At 37.3% G+C, this 20,194-nt stretch overlaps 1 protein-coding gene across 3 annotated transcripts in view; it reads right to left on the bottom strand.

The window, feature by feature from the left end:
* The window catches only part of PDE11A (phosphodiesterase 11A), a 126,315-nt gene that overhangs the window by 40,670 nt on the left and 65,451 nt on the right, over nucleotides 1-20,194 (bottom strand). For all 3 annotated transcript variants that reach the window (XM_054174135.1, XM_054174149.1, XM_009906662.2), the window contains 2 exons: nucleotides 19,962-20,054; nucleotides 16,704-16,754 (listed from right to left, as the gene is read on the bottom strand). In XM_054174135.1, coding sequence (XP_054030110.1) covers nucleotides 16,704-16,754; nucleotides 19,962-20,054 — 144 coding nt within the window. The remainder of the gene's footprint in view (nucleotides 1-16,703; nucleotides 16,755-19,961; nucleotides 20,055-20,194) is intronic.

Below are 20,194 nucleotides of genomic sequence, written 5' to 3'. Positions count from 1 at the left end.
AAAAATTTCTTTTGGAAGGAACCACAAACACAAGCGGGTCTTAACACAGAAAATGAAACTGATCTTGCCTAATAAAGAACAAACTGGGCAGTTACCAGACTGGGAAACTATCACCACCTGAAAAAGAGGATGTCATGTCCCTAAAGAAGAGCCCAGAGACAAGACCTGTGGCTACCCCATATTCAGATGTGCAATGAGATGGGGTGGGATGGATACAAGAAGAAGGAAAAACCCCTTTGTACTCATTTCAGGATCAGAGACAGGTTTGTTTCTCATTGTTCTTTCCTATCACCTAAATTGCTTCACAGCCTGGTTGGTATATGTGAACAGCTAAGAGACAAGCGACTGGTTGAGCTTTACCTTGCATCAGCCATCACTAAAGGGCCATATGCCATTAATAACCACCATACTTCCAAATACATGGAACACAGAGCGTTTTACAACATTCTCATGGTAAGGGCTGAAGAAACTGATCACAATCAATCAACACCATCAAAAAGGGAGACTTCTGCTCCTCTTACTGAACATATTTCCTGAATGTTTTTTTCATCCACTTTGGTTAAAGTTGTTGCAAATTGCTTTTATTTTAATCCTGCTTAAAGTTTCTGTCACATACCACCCTAGTACTTTCATAATGACCAGTACTGCTACTCAGAAAACATATGGAAAGCATACCATAAATTTAAATAAGTCTATAGTTATAAATAGTATGAGAATGATCCCTTGGAGGTAAGTGAAAGGGATCAAGCTTCCTTTCCTGAATAACTTCTAGGTGTGATAGCTGCTGTAAGGTCATGAGCATCTTTCCAAATAGGGATGAAACATTTGGATTTCCCTAATGACCCACAAAGTTTTGCAAATCAAACTTCCTGTGTGAGTTTGAAGTCGAGTTTTCAGCAAGTGAAAGCTACACTAAGCTAAAGTCTTCTAGTTTCAGGCAGTCAGGTGTACTGCCAGTGGAGACCAGTAGACAGATCACATGGTGCCAGCATAAAAAATGGTCAGAGGAAGATAACTCCTTATATAGGGAAAAACTTAATCAGCAGAAAATGGTTATAAGTTTTGGTCAGTGGTGGAGAGAGGGCAGTTGAAGGTGATGACTACATTTTGTCTCAACTTGCCAGAATCCTCTTATTTCATCCTTATTACCTGCAAAATTGCACAGACTGATAGGCAGTTTAAGGAGTTTCTTACACAGAAGATACCTACAACTTAAGGGTCTGATTGTGTTAACTTCATTCAGCATTGGATGTTACACAAAACCAGAGTTTTTCATCCCATTTGATACAAAGAACACAAGAATAACATATCAGTCCACATATAGGCAGGGAAGACTTACTAAATGGTTTTGCACGATTTTTTCTAATCATGCATTCTTAGCAATCCTTTATATCTGTGTTTGGTAATGTGATAAAAGCAGATGTAAGGAAACTGGCAAGCTCTTCATAAAGTATTCTGCTTGAAAAGTGTTCACTTGCATGGAAGCAGTCCAGCTAAATGCAGAAAATACTGGACTGAAATCCCACTTTGCTGTGTCAGCTTGAACTCTTCATACTTCAGTTTTACTACCAATGTGGATAAGACATCAAAGCATTTTGAAACCTACTGCTAAGTATGTGAATATGGATTTGTTAAAATAAATACATCTACCACTTGGTATGCTCAGCTTCTTTCCAATGTGGTGGTCTAGTTAATTAGATAGTGTTGGATGCTAGGTTGGACTTGATGATCTCAGAGGTCTCTTCCAACCTGGTTAGTTCTATTTTATTTTATTCTATTCTATTCTATTCTATTCTACTCTATTCTACTCTACTCTATGTCAATAAATTCAGGTATCAAATATAGTCCACTTTTTAGATAGCCCTATGGACAATGACATGTTGAATGGATAGCGGTTTCCTAATCAGAAAATATTGCCAGACTGATAGAAAAAACCTGGACAGAAAGCATCAAAGTGAAGAATATTTAAAGGCAATGCCTTCTTTAATCTCTCAGTCTTCTGTCTCTCTATTGGAGACAGTATTTTCTGATTGCAAAGAGTTTTATTTATATATGGTTCTTTTCATGTCTGAAGGCCTGTGAGATACTTGCTTATATTTATAGCTGCAGGCCTCTCTTAAAATGTATCTTTAAAGTCAGTTATTAGCAGTAGTGGACAAATTTGCACTACATAGCCATTGAAGACCAAAGCTTGTTATGTTCCAGTCTGACACATTTCATACTCTTTCCAAAGGGCAAAGAATCAAATGTTTCAGCTCAGGGATGTTTTAATGCCAGAGCAATGTGACTTTTAAAGGCCTCCATCTGTTACTGCAGACTGCTGATGGCATCTCTCTGCCCTTCATGATGCTGAGTTAGCACCTCTTTTCCAATGACCAACTACAGCAGAAGCAGGACAGCAGCATTTAGAGAGAATTTTAAAATATTTACAGTAAAGGGGAGTGAGTGTTGAAGAGACTTAAAGTCTGCACCTGTATTATTCTCCATGTTGTCATTCTAAATGGTGTGCGTTTTTTAATGTGATTATCACAGTAGCATTGCTGCTGCCTTCAAAGGTGAAATCACCCAGAATCACAGAATCATTTACACTGGAAAAGAACTCTTGAGATCAGCAAGTCCAATGACCCTTTTCAAGGGTCAAAAAAATATCCCAATTTATTTGCCTTCCAGCAACTTCCACCAAATTCAAGTTCTCTGAGTGAGGTCACAGGAACACTCAAATAACCACAACTGGAGACTGGAACAAGATAGAAGTGAGGGTGTGGACTGAGGGTGTCCAAAGCAGCTGGATGAGAACATGAGATAAGGAGACCTCATACAGCTTTGCTACTGTCGGATCTGCTAGTCTCCCTGTTTCTGTGTGCCAGACTTCAATGTACAGATGCAAAAGATATTAACAGTGTCCCTGAAACAAGATATATGTATTCAAAACCTTTTCACAGTAACTAAGCAGATCACCAGACAGTTGTAATTATGAAAACAAATCCCCAAATTCTGCCCAAAGACCCACAGTAGATGTCTGAGTCCTTAGCTCAAAAAGGTCATTCATTGTTTTGGTCGAAGTTTCACTGGGAATAGTGCTGCTCTTGCATCCAGCTTCAAAATCTACAGCTGAAGCACATATATGTAGTACAAACTACTTCATCCCTAACTGGCACATTAATGTAATTTAGACATGAAATGTAGAACAAAGACAGTTGCATTTAGTATTGTTTCAAAAAGCTGTATTTGATTTGATCACTTACCAAACAAATACTGCTTAGTATGAAAGCTAGTATTTGCTTTAATTAAAAGAGAAACTTGATGGCATTAAGAAAGTTATTTGTTCTGCTTCTTCTACTAGAACAAGACAAGTAGCCATTAAGCAATATATCAATATCACACATAGCAATTAGAATTTTTTAAAAATTATTATAATGCATCATAAGCTCAGGACAAAATTACATTTTTAACTGTCTGCTTTTGGTATAAGACTATATGTGTCTAAGGAAAGGATTTATCTTCTTATAATTTTATTTTTAGAAGGGCAAGGTAAGATACATTATTACAGTGTTACCCGTGCTATTTCAAAGGTAGGCTCAGAATTATACCTAAAAAGCTGAAAGTATTTTGAATGATTCTGATCAGTCAATCAATCCTGTCTGAACACACCACTTTTTGAAACTGGGACCCATCAAAAGGAATAATAAATTTCAGAGATAAGAATATTACATTTAAAATTTTGTTATGAACTGTGACACAAAAAACCCCAAAATACATTATTTATGTTGCTAAAAATCAGTCCTTGATGTTCAAGTTTTTTTTTTCCCAGTACACAGAAACAAAATATATGGCAGCCTATAAAAGGAACAAGAAATTTCTATTTTAAAAGAACAGAGACATAAAATAAAAACAATTAATGGTCTGAGCATCCATTATTCTTAAGGCCAAAGTCCATAACCACAGCAGCCTAGGACTGGAGTTTTACAGGGCATGCACATTTGACACAATGATCTCCCGAGGCGCGCAAGGGAGCGTTCACGTCCTTTTGGCTTATGGTGATTAGGAAATAACCAGTGTGTCACATACTACAGGCTAGCAACTGTCGACTTTTTATGACCATTGGTGCAGATGAGAAGCTCATACAAAAGGTCTATTCAGTCTCTGTCCCAGAATTTTAAACAAACACAAGCAGCAAACCCAGGACAAGTATTTCTCCGTGATACAAAAGTGGCAAGCATGCAGGCTGCCATTTCCCACAGCAGCCTTACTTGGTTTCAGAAAGCAGAGAGCTTTGTTGCTCCCATGAAGAGCAAAATGGGTAATGTACACTGACCCCCTCAAGCCCATAAATTTGTGAGGGTGAAGGAAGAGGCATACAAGGTAGCCTTCTCCTCTACAACACTACCTAAGAAAGGGAGGAAAGGCCCTAGCTGCTTCCTTGAAGACTCAGAAGAAAAAAACCTGATTAAGGGTAGAAGGTGCAGGGTCAGGGTTCTCACAGAGGACATGATGTGAAGGCACAGTGAGGAGCTGACTCTTTTGGTGGCAAACAGCCCAAACTGTGCCTGGCAGATCTCAGCTGGACACATGGTACGAGACAGTGCATGAGAGAAAGAAGCGAAGGTGGTGCCAAGAACAGACACCAAGAAGAAAAATAAAAAAACACCACCATAAAAAAACCCCAACAACCAACACCTCAGTAAAACCTCAAAAACTCCACCAGTGCCACAATGATGTATACACTGGTGCTACAGTCTGTTTTCTATCCCAGCAGCAACTGCACCAAGCCAGTCTGCTGGTGATGTGCCATGGCACTGCTGCTGGATTGCACAGCAATGGTACTGGGTGGTGTCCCTGCTGGCTGACAAAATTTTCCTTATGAGCACTTGGAACAATTTGTTCAGGCAATACAGTGATTGATGGTGAAAGTTATGCATGTATATGAGTGGGCTACTGCTCCACTGGGGAGAAAGTCCTATTTCAGGTCTGCTAGAGTGACAGCTATAGCACAAGATTGCCAGGTAGACAACAAATAATGTTGAAAACATCTTTAAACTTACAACATACATGTTCAGGGAAGCTACAGACAGCATTGAAGTGATTATCCTTAACATTTGTACTATCTTTGTCTTTTTCTCCTTAGTTTTAATCAAATTCTGGTTTCAGGTTTAAAAGAAATCCACTTATTCTATTTTGAATCCACCAATCACTCCCTAGGAGCATTCAGGACTGGCGACAAGAGTAGTCTCCCAAAACCTCTGAGAGTTTTATCTTGCCACAGTTTAGCAAGCCAAGAGGATTATACTGTGTGAGACTGAGGAGAGACTGTGAACACAGAGCCCAACTCCTCTCCCTGTAGCAGAAAGCACATCCTCCACAGCACCCTTCATCCTGCAAACTACACCAGAAGAGAAGGCCCAAGCACATAGAGGTACAGAGCTCTAGATCACACTCGACTCACAGCCTAATCACTGCAAAATTTCTGACAAAAAATTAAATTTACAGATCCTGCTTTTTTCAACAAAAAAACCAAATATTAGGCAATTAAATCTTGTATTTCTTTAGCTCTTTACATGCTACCTATATATTAAACAAAAGCTGCTCTATTGCTGCTTCGAGGTCAAATGTTGCAGCACAGCCATATATATTTTTTCTTATCATTCATGATCTTCTTAATGAAGGCCCTACAATACATGTTAATTATGATATCTGGCTGATGTTTTTCTCCAAGACACCTTGCATCTGTGATTATGCCACTTACAACCTTTCCTTATTACCACGCACAGCAACAGGTCTCCTTCAGGGAAAGGTGTAGATAATGCAAGTAGATAACTGGCATCACTTTAACAGTAGTATCGATGATGTTTATTTCCATGAATGGAAATTTTTTGTTGTTGTTTTGGGGTGGGTTTGTATGCCCATAAGCTTGGTGTGTTCCAGGGACTGGAATACAATACACAGCTGCATAGCAGCACAGAAAGCAGGGCTATGTTTAAGCACACCAAACAAGATGCTTTATGTGCAGGGGGACCACAAAGGTGCTGGAAAACACTGATAGCTGAGGTTCTCATCTCTCTCTCTCTCTCTCTGTGTGTGTGTGTGTGTGTGTTCAGAGCTGGGTGTAGCTTGTTGGAAAGCACAAGATGATGGAACACTTCACATAAATGGCCTCATAAAATATTCAGTTTCCTCGTTTTGCCTGGGGTACAATCTGCACATTTCCTATACAGTTTCAGCAAGAAAGCTAAGTGCTAGAGTCTATTTCTCATACATTTAAAGTGTTTACACTTTAAATTCGAAAGACTTAAGATGCAAAACTACTGACACAATCTCTCTGTTAGAAGGTAATTTCCTCTGCCTGGGATTTTGCCCAGACTAAACCAAGAGGCTTTGGAGACTAAAAGAACAGAGGAATCCCCACTCCACACAGGCAGACAACGAAACATAACCCATAGAACGTTGTAATCGCAACTGTTTTTTACATAGCATATGGTATATGTAGTTTTGCTTGGAGGATAGAGGCTCACACACCCCAAATAGGAATTGATCTAGGAAACAAATGCACATCCATGTAATTTTTTCCTTCAAATAAATCCCAGAGCCTAAATTAATACTACACAAGATCATAATCATTCACACATTTGTGTGAGAACAGGTCTTTCAACACAGTCTCACTTTTACCAGCTGATGGAGGAATGTGAAAGAAAAATACTGGGAATGAGACTGGATATAATGAGGCTGAACCCATGAGGGTATTTCTCTTCTTGATGATGTGCACAAGTACACACTGCCTGCGCTGCTAACGTATTCTACTACATGCACGCACAGACACATTATGGTGGTGTGAAATTGCACTGGTATTACCTTTTTCAAGATTTTACTGCTTGAGAGAAATGCTGCTAGGCGACCAGCGTTAAAGTGGAGCAAGGATGGCACCCAGTGGCCAAACAGATTCATCTCAGAAAACATTTCTCTATTTTCCATTCTTCACTTTCAAAGAACTTTGATTGCAAAAATGCTCTAGCTCTAGTGTGAACATGTTGGCAGTGTCAAAAGCCCTTAAAGGACACTGCCTTCTTCCTTTGGGGGATATCTGTGTTTGCTTGTATTTTGTAAGAAACCCCAGCCTATACCAATGGATAATTTAAAATCAACATCATTAATATGTTTATGACAACCATTTGCAGCCAGAACACTGTATGAAGGCAGAAATAAGCCAAGTATTTAACTTTGCAGGGTATGTGCTAAGGAAAACAAACAAAAAAATCCCTAACCCCTGGATTTAAAGTAAGTAGAGCTACCAGGGTACTTGTTTAATTTTAAAATTAAGATTGATATCAATGGCAATTGAAAATGTCTATCCACATGAAGTTTGGTGAAAAATTACCAGTTGTAACTGTTAGTCTGCTGGAGCTACAAAAAGAATCCAAGCACAGATAAAGAAAAATTTCAAATATGAGATATGCTGCTATTTTTCTGGATTTTTAAAAAGAATTCTTTCTTCCATTACTTAAAGAAAACAGTGCCAATGGTCTTACTGGGCTGATCTGGGAATGCAGGTCTCAGAACTGTGAGCTGTCACATACAGGATAAGCTCCAGGGATGTTTGTCAGTTGTGTGGGGAATAATTTGCTCCTTATTCATGGCAAAAGAATCATGACAATGATGATAAACTCCGAAAGTACCATCACTCACTAAAATACCCCAACTCGTTATTTTTTTTAAATTACTCTGCTCCAATTTAGCTGTGCAAGTTTTTTCTAGATAGATTTTTCTTCCTGTTTGAAAACCTTTCCAAATATAAATTCCCACATCTGCCACAGACTGAAGCATACTACTTTATAATTTGAAAAGTGATGATTTCTTTTTAAAAAATCATCCATCAGATATTCCTCAGGCTTGCATGACATTTTAAATGCATCCTATGCCTTATTGCTTTTTGCATGGTCGGTGGCTAAACAGGGGCAGCAACGCTGAACTGTGCTCATCCCTTGATGTTTTCAGATGAAAAGAGATTCTTGTGTGGTATGATGACCAATCAGATTGAAGGACAGACAACAGGTCTGCTGGATCATAAATCATTTCACATTCACTTATGAGTAATTCTATGTCCCAAACAATTACTATTTCTAATTTGTTTTTCTAAACACTCTCAAGTCCTAGACAAACTGGTTCTGAATAGGAAAACAGATGCAAGAAATACAGAACTTCTCATGTAGATAATAAAATGCAGTATTTGAGAGCAGCAAAGAAGAACACTTCTTTTTTAGTATGGGTAAATTAATAACCACAAGTGTTTTATTACTCCTCTGCTGAAAATTTCTGTTGTTGAAGTACCACTGTATTAGTGTGCATAATTATTAAGACACTGAAAAACAGCTACTATTAAAAGCAATTAAGTCAGTAATATTTTAAACTATTTAGAATGGGGGGTTTATTACTCTAAAAGAATATCAGAATATAGCTGAAACTCTTAGAATTAGTATCTAAACAAATTGAATTATATTTCAGCTTTGCACAAGAATGCTTTTTAGAAGAAGCACTATGAATACTGGTTTTGACCATGCACATAATTTTAATTTTCTGTTACTCTCAGTGATTGAAGTTTACTACTTGGTACAGTATTTAACAAAGAGATTTGAGCTCTGGTCTAGCTATGAAGTAGCTGAATATAGAAGTAGTCATTTATTATTTAATATTTTTAACTTAATATTTAATATTATTTAAGTGTGTGTCTTTACTTTGCAGTGAGAATATCAATATTGATTTTTCCCATTTTTTTTAATCCTAACCCTTAAGCACCATTCTTCTAAACCTACAGTGTAAATGTACTTAATGATTACATAAACACTTAAGAATAAATATATTTTGTCTTTGCATATTATAAAACAAGAAAACTCACAGGAAATTCCTTATTGACATCTGCATTATACCCTTGCCCTGACATAACCCACAGACCAGAACCTATTCCTTGCTGAAAGATGCCTATCCCTTTCAAAAATTTGTTTGATGACCTGTGCTAAGCCTGTGCATGAATATATGATTAAATCATGAGCTTCATCTAGCTTCCAGGCCACAGGTTTCTCTATTTTGCCTTAATCTCTCAAATCAAACGTAGCTTTTCCTCCAGAAAAAGATTTTTTTAACAAATATATATTTTTTAAAACTATCTCCTTCACCACAAAATAAACTGGTTTTGTGCAGGCTTATCATACAAATGCAACACAGCTGCATCATACAAATCTTTTGCAGTCAGAAAGCAGAAACCCTGAAATCTGTTACAGAGATGTTTTACTATTTCTGTTCCCTCTTTGCAGACGAGAAAACATGAACTGCACTGCTCTGTTCAGATGGTATGACAACATGAGGACAAGGAACCCTCCTAGTTAGACTGCAAATACTCAGGGGCAGGCAGATGGGATGGATGTACTCTTCATGACCACTATAATCTCCCTTTACCTCTCTATAGCCACCAAAGAGTGCCAGCCCCTTCAGAGAGCAGTTCAGTGTCTGAGCCTCACCAGGTTAAACCGCTCCTTGTAAACCCTCCCTCCACAGCATTCTGGAAAATTCACATTCCACCTCCCCTGAAGGAAAGGGAACATTTTACTTTGGGAGCTCTGTGTTTTCACCTGGAAGTAATAAATGTGGTCATTTAGAAATACAAGAAGAATCCTTTCAGTGAACTTTTGCAAAAATGTAATCTCATCTCGACCAGCTATGAAGCCACTAAATTCAAGTACAGAATGTTTAGAGTTTTTTGATAGCAAATTCAGAATTCCCATTAGCTTTTTCCTATTAACAATGCCTGGAATTAGGGTAGACATTGTAGTATGGCACTAGTCACAGAATCATACAGAATCACAGAATCACCAAGGTTGGAAGCGACCTCAAGGATCATCGAGTCCAACCTGTCACCACAGACCACATGACTAGACCATGGCACCAAGTGCCACGTCCAATCCCCTCTTGAACACCTCCAGGCATGGTGACTCCACCACCTCCCTGGGCAGCCCATTCCAATGGCTAGTAAGACAGTTCCAAAATTAGTTTGTAAACATGTTTCTTATGCCTCTGACACACTGAAGAAAGCCCACTTTTTTTTTTCTGATAAAATGACTCATGGAAGAAGTTAAAGCAAAAAAAAAAATTTTCCCCACAAACTGTTACACTGCTCTTTTACATGTCAGTAAAACCTATCATATTGGAACAGGCAATAATATCTGTATGAGAAGAGCTGCTGTATTAGGAGAAGAGCACGTGAGAATCAACTCTTGGAACCAAGACAAGGAGATGAAGAACAGCTTGGCAGGACAATCCAGAATTGCTTCTGGGCCAGGCGGTTGAGAAAGTAAAAAGAAACAGAACATACTAAAACAAACAATTCAACAAACTTGGGAGTTTCTCTCAAACTCTGGGATCTGCCATTTCAGAGACTTATGACAGCAATGATCAAGTCAAAGCACATTTCTCATAGAAGGCCTGGCCTCTCTCCTGGGTGATAAAAAGCAATGCAAAGAATGTAGATGCGATGCTTTTTTTTTTTTCCTGTCCTTTTTATTTTTCCCCCACCCTAGCAGTGCTGCTGGAAGGCACTGATTAATAAAATAACAATAGCTGTATTGTGTCAGACCAAAGGTTGTTCTAAGCCTTAGCTTAGGTTGTTCTAACCTTAGCTTTGAGAGCGACCAAAAGCGGAGAAAACTAATTATTTAAACTGAGAAAACGTACTTCCTTGGTCAATCCATCTAAGCTTCAGTGAGCTGCACTTTGGAGATTTCCTGAGGCAGAGATGACTGACTTTGCACCATAGTCCTTGTTTGCCTTTTCCTTCTGTTAATTCCTAATTTTTAACTCATTAACACCTATGGTGATAGGTCATATGGTTTAACTACGTATTTGCAGAAGAATGATCTTCAGTCAGATTAAAAAAACCCTGTGCCCTGGTAATTTCATCTGATGCCTCCAAATCTAAACTGTGTGAGAAAAGCCCATGAACAGTCTTTCTCTACTCCTCCATGCCATTTCCTCTTCATGGAAATTGTAAAAAATAATTTTGGTTTTATGTATCTTTGAACTACAAAGCACTAGCTTGATATCAACAGGCGACAGCCTCCCATCTCAGAAACTAGTCTAAAAGCTCCAGTATATTATTTGTAATAATTACTTATTATTTTTGATAATTTTCAGTGTACGCAATGTGTTCCTCACTTCTTGTTTCCATGACAACTGAAGACACAGGCACATGTAAAAGTGTGTGAAATAATGTAATACAATAAAGACCTCAGTTTCATAAATTATGGATGTCTTAACACCGAGCTTTAGGTCCTGTCTTATGTGGGCAGTGTATGCAGAAAATCAAGAGAAAAACTGTTTAACATCTTGTTAACATGCATTTCCTAAAAGGGAAAAAGGAGACACAGCTCAGTATTAACACCAAAGCTCTGTTTACTCTCAAGGTTTCTCCTTATTTTTCCTCCATTTGTCACTACCCCCAGTGACTTGAGCAGCCTCAATAGCACTGGGGTGCTTGGTGCCAGCAGAGACTCTCTTGTGAAGGTGGAGTCCAAGAGTCCGTGTGACTAGTCTTGGAAGACAATCTGAAAAATACCTAACATGTGAAGAATACTTCATGCACTTACACAGAATTGTAGGTCACTAAAGAGCTGTGTGTGTTTCAACATATGCATGGCTGGGATGAAGTCTTACAATACTGACTTTGCAGTGTGATTATATGCCTTCAATCCTTGGAAAATCATTGTTACCTAGCAGATTGAAATGGTAGTGTCATCAATGCATAAAAATCTCATCTTCCAGCTACACATACTTAAATGGCAATATTTCATAAGTGGTTCAAAACACAAAGGCCAGCTTGCCTTTCTGAAATTTAATTACTGAGGAAGACTATAATGTAATTATTATAAACCATTAAGAATGATTTAATTACCAGAACATAAAAGTAGCTAAAACTGAAAGATGGCATCACAGGAGAGAATAACATAACTTATAAATGCTTTCCCAATCTTTACAGGAACTGGAGATAAAAATGAACACACATAAAATTGAAATTTTCATTTTGCTGCCCACTGTTATGCATTTAAGGGTGAATATAAAATTGAGCAGCATCAGACATGAATAACAAATTCATTTTATATCATACATGTGGCACATGCCAAATACCAAATTAATCCATCATCTTTCATGGATTTAACTGTTAACACTGTCATATCCAGTAGCCATCCTAAAAGTATCCTTTTTGATTCTACTCTTTCTGTTCTTGTTTAGTCAAATGTCCAGGTTTTTAAGAGAAAGACAAAGGCCTCCCTGTGTGGAGGTAGGTCTTTTACCTAGTCATACATTAGGGCTATGGAATTGAGAAAATACAAGAATTGCTATTCATGCTACATTTTGAATTAAATATTCTGTAAAGCAGCTGACACATTATTTGTTGTTGTATAGCTCTCCTGTGTGCTGTTTGACCTAAAAAAGGGAATCTCTCACAGGGCCATAAATAATGCATCATAGTCATTAAATATTGATCTGGCTTATACCATTCACAGCTGCACAATTAGGTTAGCTTCTTAGAAACAGCTTCGTGTATATTACCCATAACAGGACAGTGTTTACATCTTCTCTTTGGAAACTATAATAGGACAGTGTTTACATCTTCTCTTTGGAAACTATATTAGTCAAATTTAAAGGTGATACGTGTTTGTGGGTTGCTTGCTAAGTCACAGGACTTGTTCATTACTGCCTCAGAAGTCAGTAACTTGCCATAAATATCCTATCCTGGACACAATTCTGCATTCTTTTGGATTTCTATATTTGCCTACATGACAACTATTTTTAGGCTTGGAGAGCCTACATTTCAATGTGAAGAAACCTGGCACTACAGAAGAATGTTATAGGATAGCATCAGTCTTAGACTAATCAGACTTCACTAGCCTTGCATTTTTCTATTCCAAAAATACAAATGCATGCAGCTAAATACTAGCATTAGTAAGCACAATGTAAATGGAATTGTCTTTTAAATCTCAAATACAAGTGAGAACCGAATTGCTATTTCTAACTTCTGAAAAAAATAATAAATGAGTATCAGTATGATTCATTGCAGGACAGGTTCCTCTGTGACCTACTCTAGGTGCTCAAGCTCTGGCCCGGGGGGTGGACTAGAGATCTTTCGAGGTCCCTTCCAAACCCTAACACTCTGTGGTTCTGTGGCTGGTGTATTGCTTTTAGCTTATCGTGTCAAAGTTGAGTCTGAATTTAGTGTAGTCATGTAGGTGGAAGTACGGAGAAGCATTGTGATAAATCAGGCTCAAGACTTCAGATGGACATTCTCAGATGTGCAAGAAATGTTTGCATTCAAAGTGGATTTTTTTATATATATACACTTGTAAATGCCCATGAAAAGTGAAGTTTAATTTGGTCCTTGTATCTAGAGCAGTGGTATCCAAAATCTACCTATAACGATGTAATGCAGCATGTATCACAAAACCTAATAAATACTATGCAGTTTATATGAATTTAGTGGCGTATTGGATTTTGGGGTTTTTTGGAAGTCATCATAATCCAAGTCTAAAAAAAATTAAAGTTGAAAAATATTTGGTAGCAAATAAATGTAAAATAAACTGGCAACAGACGGAGTGTGTACAATACTTACTATAAATTGTATGGTTTGGTTTTTCTTAGTTTAAGCAACAAAAATAATTCACGAACAATACATATGCCAAATATGGAATAATGGCAGACACCCCACTATTACTTCTGATGAATAATCAATTACGATTCAATTGGCTGTTACATAAACTATCAATTAAGCTTCCATATGTGTTCCCTCATTTAAAAACCCTACCTATTTTCAGGAAAAGGGACCCATTTTACACTGCATGACAGCTTAACATACAATTAAGTGGAACAGATCTTAAATTTTAACTTGTTTTCAGAGTTTTTGTTCTATCAGAAAATGCGGTACAAATGAAACTGCCATGAAAAAATAGGTGGAAGGTGGCAAAGGGAATGTTACTATGCTATTTAACAAAGGCCAAAAAAAGCTGGAGACAGCAACTTCCTACTGAAATCAATGGCAAACCTCCCATTACCTTCCCCAGGGCCAGATTATCTCCTACAGAGATGAAGAGACTAGCTAAGAATCTGAATCCAGATCTCTGCATTTCCCCTTGTGTCTACCTGGAGAGATAAGGCCCCGCTCCCACCAGTAAAACAACCTCTCTTTAATAGCATGAGTTTTCCATCCCCACTTTGCCTGTGTGTGGGCAGTAGACTAGGTGCTTCCATCCAGATCAGCCAAGATGCTCCCTACACCTCCCTACACTGTGTCTGAGTCTCACAACAGTCCCGCTCACACTAGCCTCCTTAGAAATGTGTGCCTGCCAGTGCAAGCACTAATGGATTCTAAAAGCTTTAGGGCAAAGGATGAAAAGGATTGGTGAGAGATTTTTACAGTAATGATTTGCATAATTGGTTTTCTTCTGAGGAAAAAAAATCATTAACAATTTTGAATCATATAAACATTTAAAAAATTAGCTTTCATATTTTTATTAGTGAAGGCTATATTCTAGGAACACCAGAAGCAGAATGCTTCAAAAAGGTGTATAAAACCATTCAGTGTAAATTTACATTGCTGCTTTGTTCATAGACAGTTGTAGAAATCAGGTATGGAAGAGACCAACTGCATTGTTCCATACAGTGAACTACCCTCTATATTTTCCAGCTTCACAATCAATGATATTTTGTACTTTTTTCCCATCCTAGCATCTGCAGAAAGGTATTTAAGTTCTTAAGGCTTTCTTCCTCAGATGGGCTTGTTTGTTTTTTTTTTTTTTTCATTAATTCATAGAGACCACAGAAATAAATGTTATTTGTTTAACAGAACCTGCTCACAGTGATTAATTCTTAAAAAGATACCTGGGATATTTGTGAATTTGCACATTTCTGAATTAATCCAATAACAGTAGGAAATTAATGAAAAAATTTCAAATGAAAAATCAACTTTAACTAGCCTTCCTAGGCTTTCTGTGATGCTATTAAATTAATCCACTGGTGAAAGCCAGAGGGAAAATAAACTTGAGGAACACTTGCAATTTTACACTTTGTATCAGAATATACTTGAGATTCTAGGTAAATAAAAATTAATGGAAAAGCAGTATGACAGTATCACTAAGGTTGGAAGAGACCCCAAGGATCATCGAGTCCAACCTGTCTCCACAGACCTCATGACTAGACCATGGCACCAAGTGCCACGTCCAATCTCCTCTTGAACACCTCCAGGGACGGTGACTCCACCACCTCCCTGGGCAGCCCATTCCAATGACGAACGACTCGCTCGGAGAAGAACTTTCTCCTCACCTCAAGTCTAAACCTCCCCTGGTGCAGCTTGAGACTGTGTCCCCTTGTTCTGGTGCTGGTTGCCTGGGAGAAGAAACCAACCCCTTCCTGGCTACAAGCACCTTTCAGGTAGTTGTAGAGGGCAATGAGGTCCCCCCTGAGCCTTCTCTTCTCCAGGCTAAACAATCCCAGATCCCTCAGCCTCTCCTCACAGGGCTTATGCTCAAGGTCTCTCACCAGCATTATAGTAAGACTATAAACAAATATAATCACAAAGATGGAGCTAACATCAACTAGCAAGAAGAATTACAGTACAGTACAGTTACAGCATGTTTGTGGTACTATGTTAAAAAGTTGTCAAATCGAATGTATTGTCACTCTAAAGATATTAATTACTGTTAGGTCCCATGTCAGTCAAGAGCCAGCAGTGAACTACTAGCATTACTCTCAGTTAGTTGTTTCTGTCATGTGTGTTTGTTACTGCTCAGATTGAACCAGAACGTTAGGTAAATCTTAACAGACATTTCTTGTGACACCTGCCAATAAATCACCAAAGGGAGAGGAGACAGTTTTAGCTCCAAATGCCCCCAGAGGGAGGAATTGTTTATTAGTCAGTCAGCTCTAGAACATGACCCTACTATAACAAAAGGTTTATACAAAATATAATGATGTAACAAACAGAGAAAACAGCAGTGATTTCAGGATAGGATGACTCAGGAGACCTCAGCAGGGAGATCTGCTGCCAGAGCTTTGCAAGGAGGAAGGGAGAGAGGTGCAATTTCATCAATTTTTGGCAATGAGCTCTCTATTGAAGGTCCACAAGACATGTCAGTCTTTGGACTTATATTGTTTTGATTAGTTTCCAACCAGTGATGTAAAGCACTAACAAAGACCACCTGTCACTTGCTTTGTAGGGAGTTGAAAAGGTGAGAACTGGATATTAGGGGCAGTTTTTCTGAAAAATATCTCAATGTAAGCATGACTTTTTTTATATTCCTCCCACTGTATGCATGTAAAGTCCCAAGTTCCTCTCATTTTCTTTGATCCCTTCCTCAGCTCCCACCGGTATTACTTTCCTATGGTGGCTCTTCATGAGGATGCCATCAAACCCATGCTGACATGTAGTTCTAGCAGCTTGTGCTGGGACAATGGTATTTTGCCACTGTGCAACTATCAATGCAGCAATTTTGTTTTATCCTTTCACAGATTTTCCCAGCTTCCCTGACTAACAGTCTAACATGTAACACAACCTTTGTAGATCATTATTAATTATGAATTTCTTCTTTTGATGTAAAACTTTTCTCTCAGATAATCTACATCCATTTTAATTTACTGTTATATTTTCAGATGGAATGAAAAACTGAAATCCTTACCTTAAATTTATCAACTTCTGCCTTCGAACATGTTGCATGATAAGATAACACCTGCCCCAGAACAAAAGACAGACAACCATTTTTGTAGACTTGACAAGTAGAAATGATAGGGCTCTGTACTGCAGTCTAATCAATGATGTTTAAAACAAACTTAATTAATATTTATGCATAGTAGTTCAGTCCTGAATGTCAGCATATAATAACCAATTGCAGGTTATCTGGTATACATTTGACATTTATGTTGCAGGGAATTTTATAGGACATCAGGGGCAGTAAGTAAGTTAATATTATAAGCATTCCTACATTGTTCTTCTGGAGTGCTGCAATTAAAAGAGCAGAAATTTAATGTAAAAATAACAGATTTATAGGCTTTAAATAATGCCTTTTGCTATACTGTGAAGCTTTATTGCCTGTACTAGTTGCACAACACTGCATGCAAATTGGTACCTTTATGCTATGCTTGACATTCTCTTCAATACCATTTTGGAGATTAAAAAAAAATAATAAAATGCACAAAGTACTGCACACCTCCTCTTATTATCTATAAGTATGCATACATACTCATAGAGGCAGAGGACTCCTATCAAGGGTGGTTCTTCCTCACCACACAGCCACATCCAATTTGCTTATGTGCTAAAGCTTTAATGTATATTTCTCATTTTGAAATTGTTTTTGCCTGTGGATGACTGCTGCTCATACAAATAACTAAACTCTATCTCAAATGCCTAAACTCTATCTCAAATGGCTTACAATACCTTGTGGCAGTAAGTACCAAGATGGATTTACACATATCAATTTTAGAACTGTCATCTTTTACACTACCAGGAAATCATTCCTGCACTATAAAAGTATAAACAATAAACACCAATTAGCTTGTTCTGCCCCATGTTTTATTTACTATAACTATGCAGCATGTTCTTCCTCAAGCAGTACCAACTTTTCTGTCCAATCATATTGTAGCTTCTTTCAGAAATCTCTAAGATTAGTAAAAGCATGTCTTCTGCTATGACAGATTACACTCAATTCCAAAATTCTCATCAAGCTTTTTCTTTACCAGCATTCATTATACCCCTCTAGTTCATACAGTCTTCCTTAATAATGATTTATTCTAATATTTTAACAATTTTTTACATTTTGCATCCATAATATATAAAATAGCATTTAGCCTGGGTTTGCACCATGTAACATCCTACTGTTAACCTTTCCCCACAATTTATTTACATGTTGAAGTTCTGTTAGCCAATCTTATGAGAACTCTGTATGAAAACCAGTGTCTGTATATCTGTATAAGAATGTTATTATGGTACATATCAAACTGTAATATTTTACCTCTGATATTATTGTAATTTTCCAATGCCACTCCTTACCATCCTAGCTAAATACATAAATAACAATAAAAAAAATTCTGTTACTGAAAAAATGGATTCACAGTCTTTCAGTGCACACCATTCTTTTTTAAAGTACTTTTCAGCTGTATCCTTAATCACTTTACACAAATGTTATGACCATGAGTTGTTGCTCATTTGAATTACTCATCACTGAAAGAATGGCCATTTATCAAACCTACAATTTACATTAAAGCTACATGGCTATTAGTCATTTTAGATCAAAGAAGGAACCTGTATTTTAAACCAAGAAATTTCCTTAATGTCTATGTTAATTTGTATCCCAATGTTTCCAAGTGTGATATCTGGCACTGGTGGTTTTTCTTGCCAGAAGTACTCAAAGGTATCATACCACACAAATACCTGGGGCATATGTAAAGAATGAAAGTCTTGCAGGAGGTGTGAAAAGGAAAGTTTTGAACCTTTCCTCCTAAACAAATCCATATGCAATAGCAATAGTAATAATTTAAACCCCAACTTATGTGTAGAATGTTTTCTAACACTACCAGCCCTATTGGCTTCAAAAGGCTTTAACGTGCCTACATGCTTCACAGGATAGAATCCACATACTCAGATAAACATCTCCAACCTTAAAGCAAAAGGAAAAAAACAAAAGCTATCTTCACAGCAATCCAGTTTGGTTTGATTTTTGTCAGGCTAACAGTATTTTTGTGTTTCTTATTGTAATAGTGGGTATTCCATAAACCCAAAGGAGTCATACAGTTAAAGGCTGCACATATCTGAGATAGCTAGATCATTTTCTTCCCTTGTAACATAGGAAATTTTAAACAGTGCTAACAGCTGGAATGCTGTACAGCATTGGAATGCTGTAATTTTAACCAGTCCTGCACAATACTTAAAAAAATTTAAAATCTTAAATTTCATTCAAACCACTCTCAATTATTGTTTTAGTAAGAACAATGTAAACAATGTAGTGAGAACAATACACATTTGTGAAGCTCTCCTAAAAACTACAAGCTTTGTTCTTGGCAGGACTGCTTTTAATATGATTATGTTTAAAATCTCTGAAATATAATATAGAAGAGTGCTTCAATGTTGAATCATTTAACAGAAGTTTAATTAATCATTCTTTTTGAAATATTTTGCATTTTAGAGTTTGTTTTACAGATAGATTTCATGATAGAGTTCATTCTTAATGAAAGGAGGGAGGGGCAGAAATAAGAACAGAAATTCCTACAAAATGAATGGACAAAAAAAGAGAAAGTTTTCCATCCTTTCAGCCACTTCATATGTATTTTATTGAAAGATGTGGTGGTGGAAAGCCAGGATCTTGCAATTACATATTGACCTTGACCCACAGCAAAGCTCTTACTGAGCTGCCAGCTATCCTGCTTTGATTTTATTCTAGCAAGACATATATCTGATAAGGGCTCTGATAAGATGTTGCTTTTGATACTAAAAAATCCCATTATGTCAATCAGTTTTTCCAAACTTTGTCCTGTTCACAGCAAGTTCTACTTACAACACTAGAAAAGCCACAAACTATTGAAAATATCAATTTCCAAGGAATTTTCAGATACTAAGGGACAAGAAAATACATATAACTCCTAGATTAATTCCTGCAATTATGCCTGTAAGAAACTAGATTCTCCATGGCCATTTTCTTTCCTTACAATGTAAAAAACAGACATCAAATGAAACATCCAAGTTCAAAATTAAGCAGGCATGAGCTCCACAGTTAAGTGTGCCGAAAAAAATTCCCTTCAGTGCTACTTTAACAAAACAATGTGCTAAGGTGCAGAGAGCCAGGCATAGAAAGTGATACCAAACACAATAAATTCAGAAGTAGTTGGTATCTTTATATATGACACTTAAGAGCAAGAGAAGGTTTTTTTTTAAGATGTATACATACGTCAAGAGCCACAGACTGTTTTGCCCAGGATTTCTTCACCTGGTCATACATAATTGTGTTGTTGATGCCCAGGCCACAAAAAATAACAAAAGCCTAGAATTTTAAAAAAAAAGGAAAAAAGTCAATTATAATTCAATTGTAATAGAAACACAAAGATGAATGGTGGTTTAATCATGAAAAGGAATTGCATGGAAATATTAATAATCATGCTCAGACAGGTTATTTGAGAATGC

The sequence above is a fragment of the Dryobates pubescens genome, chromosome 2 (assembly GCF_014839835.1).
Source record: "Dryobates pubescens isolate bDryPub1 chromosome 2, bDryPub1.pri, whole genome shotgun sequence".
In the NCBI taxonomy this organism is placed as follows: domain Eukaryota; kingdom Metazoa; phylum Chordata; class Aves; order Piciformes; family Picidae; genus Dryobates; species Dryobates pubescens.
The sequence above is the reverse complement of the archived record's forward strand: the minus strand, read 5'-3'. Positions and strand labels throughout refer to the sequence as shown.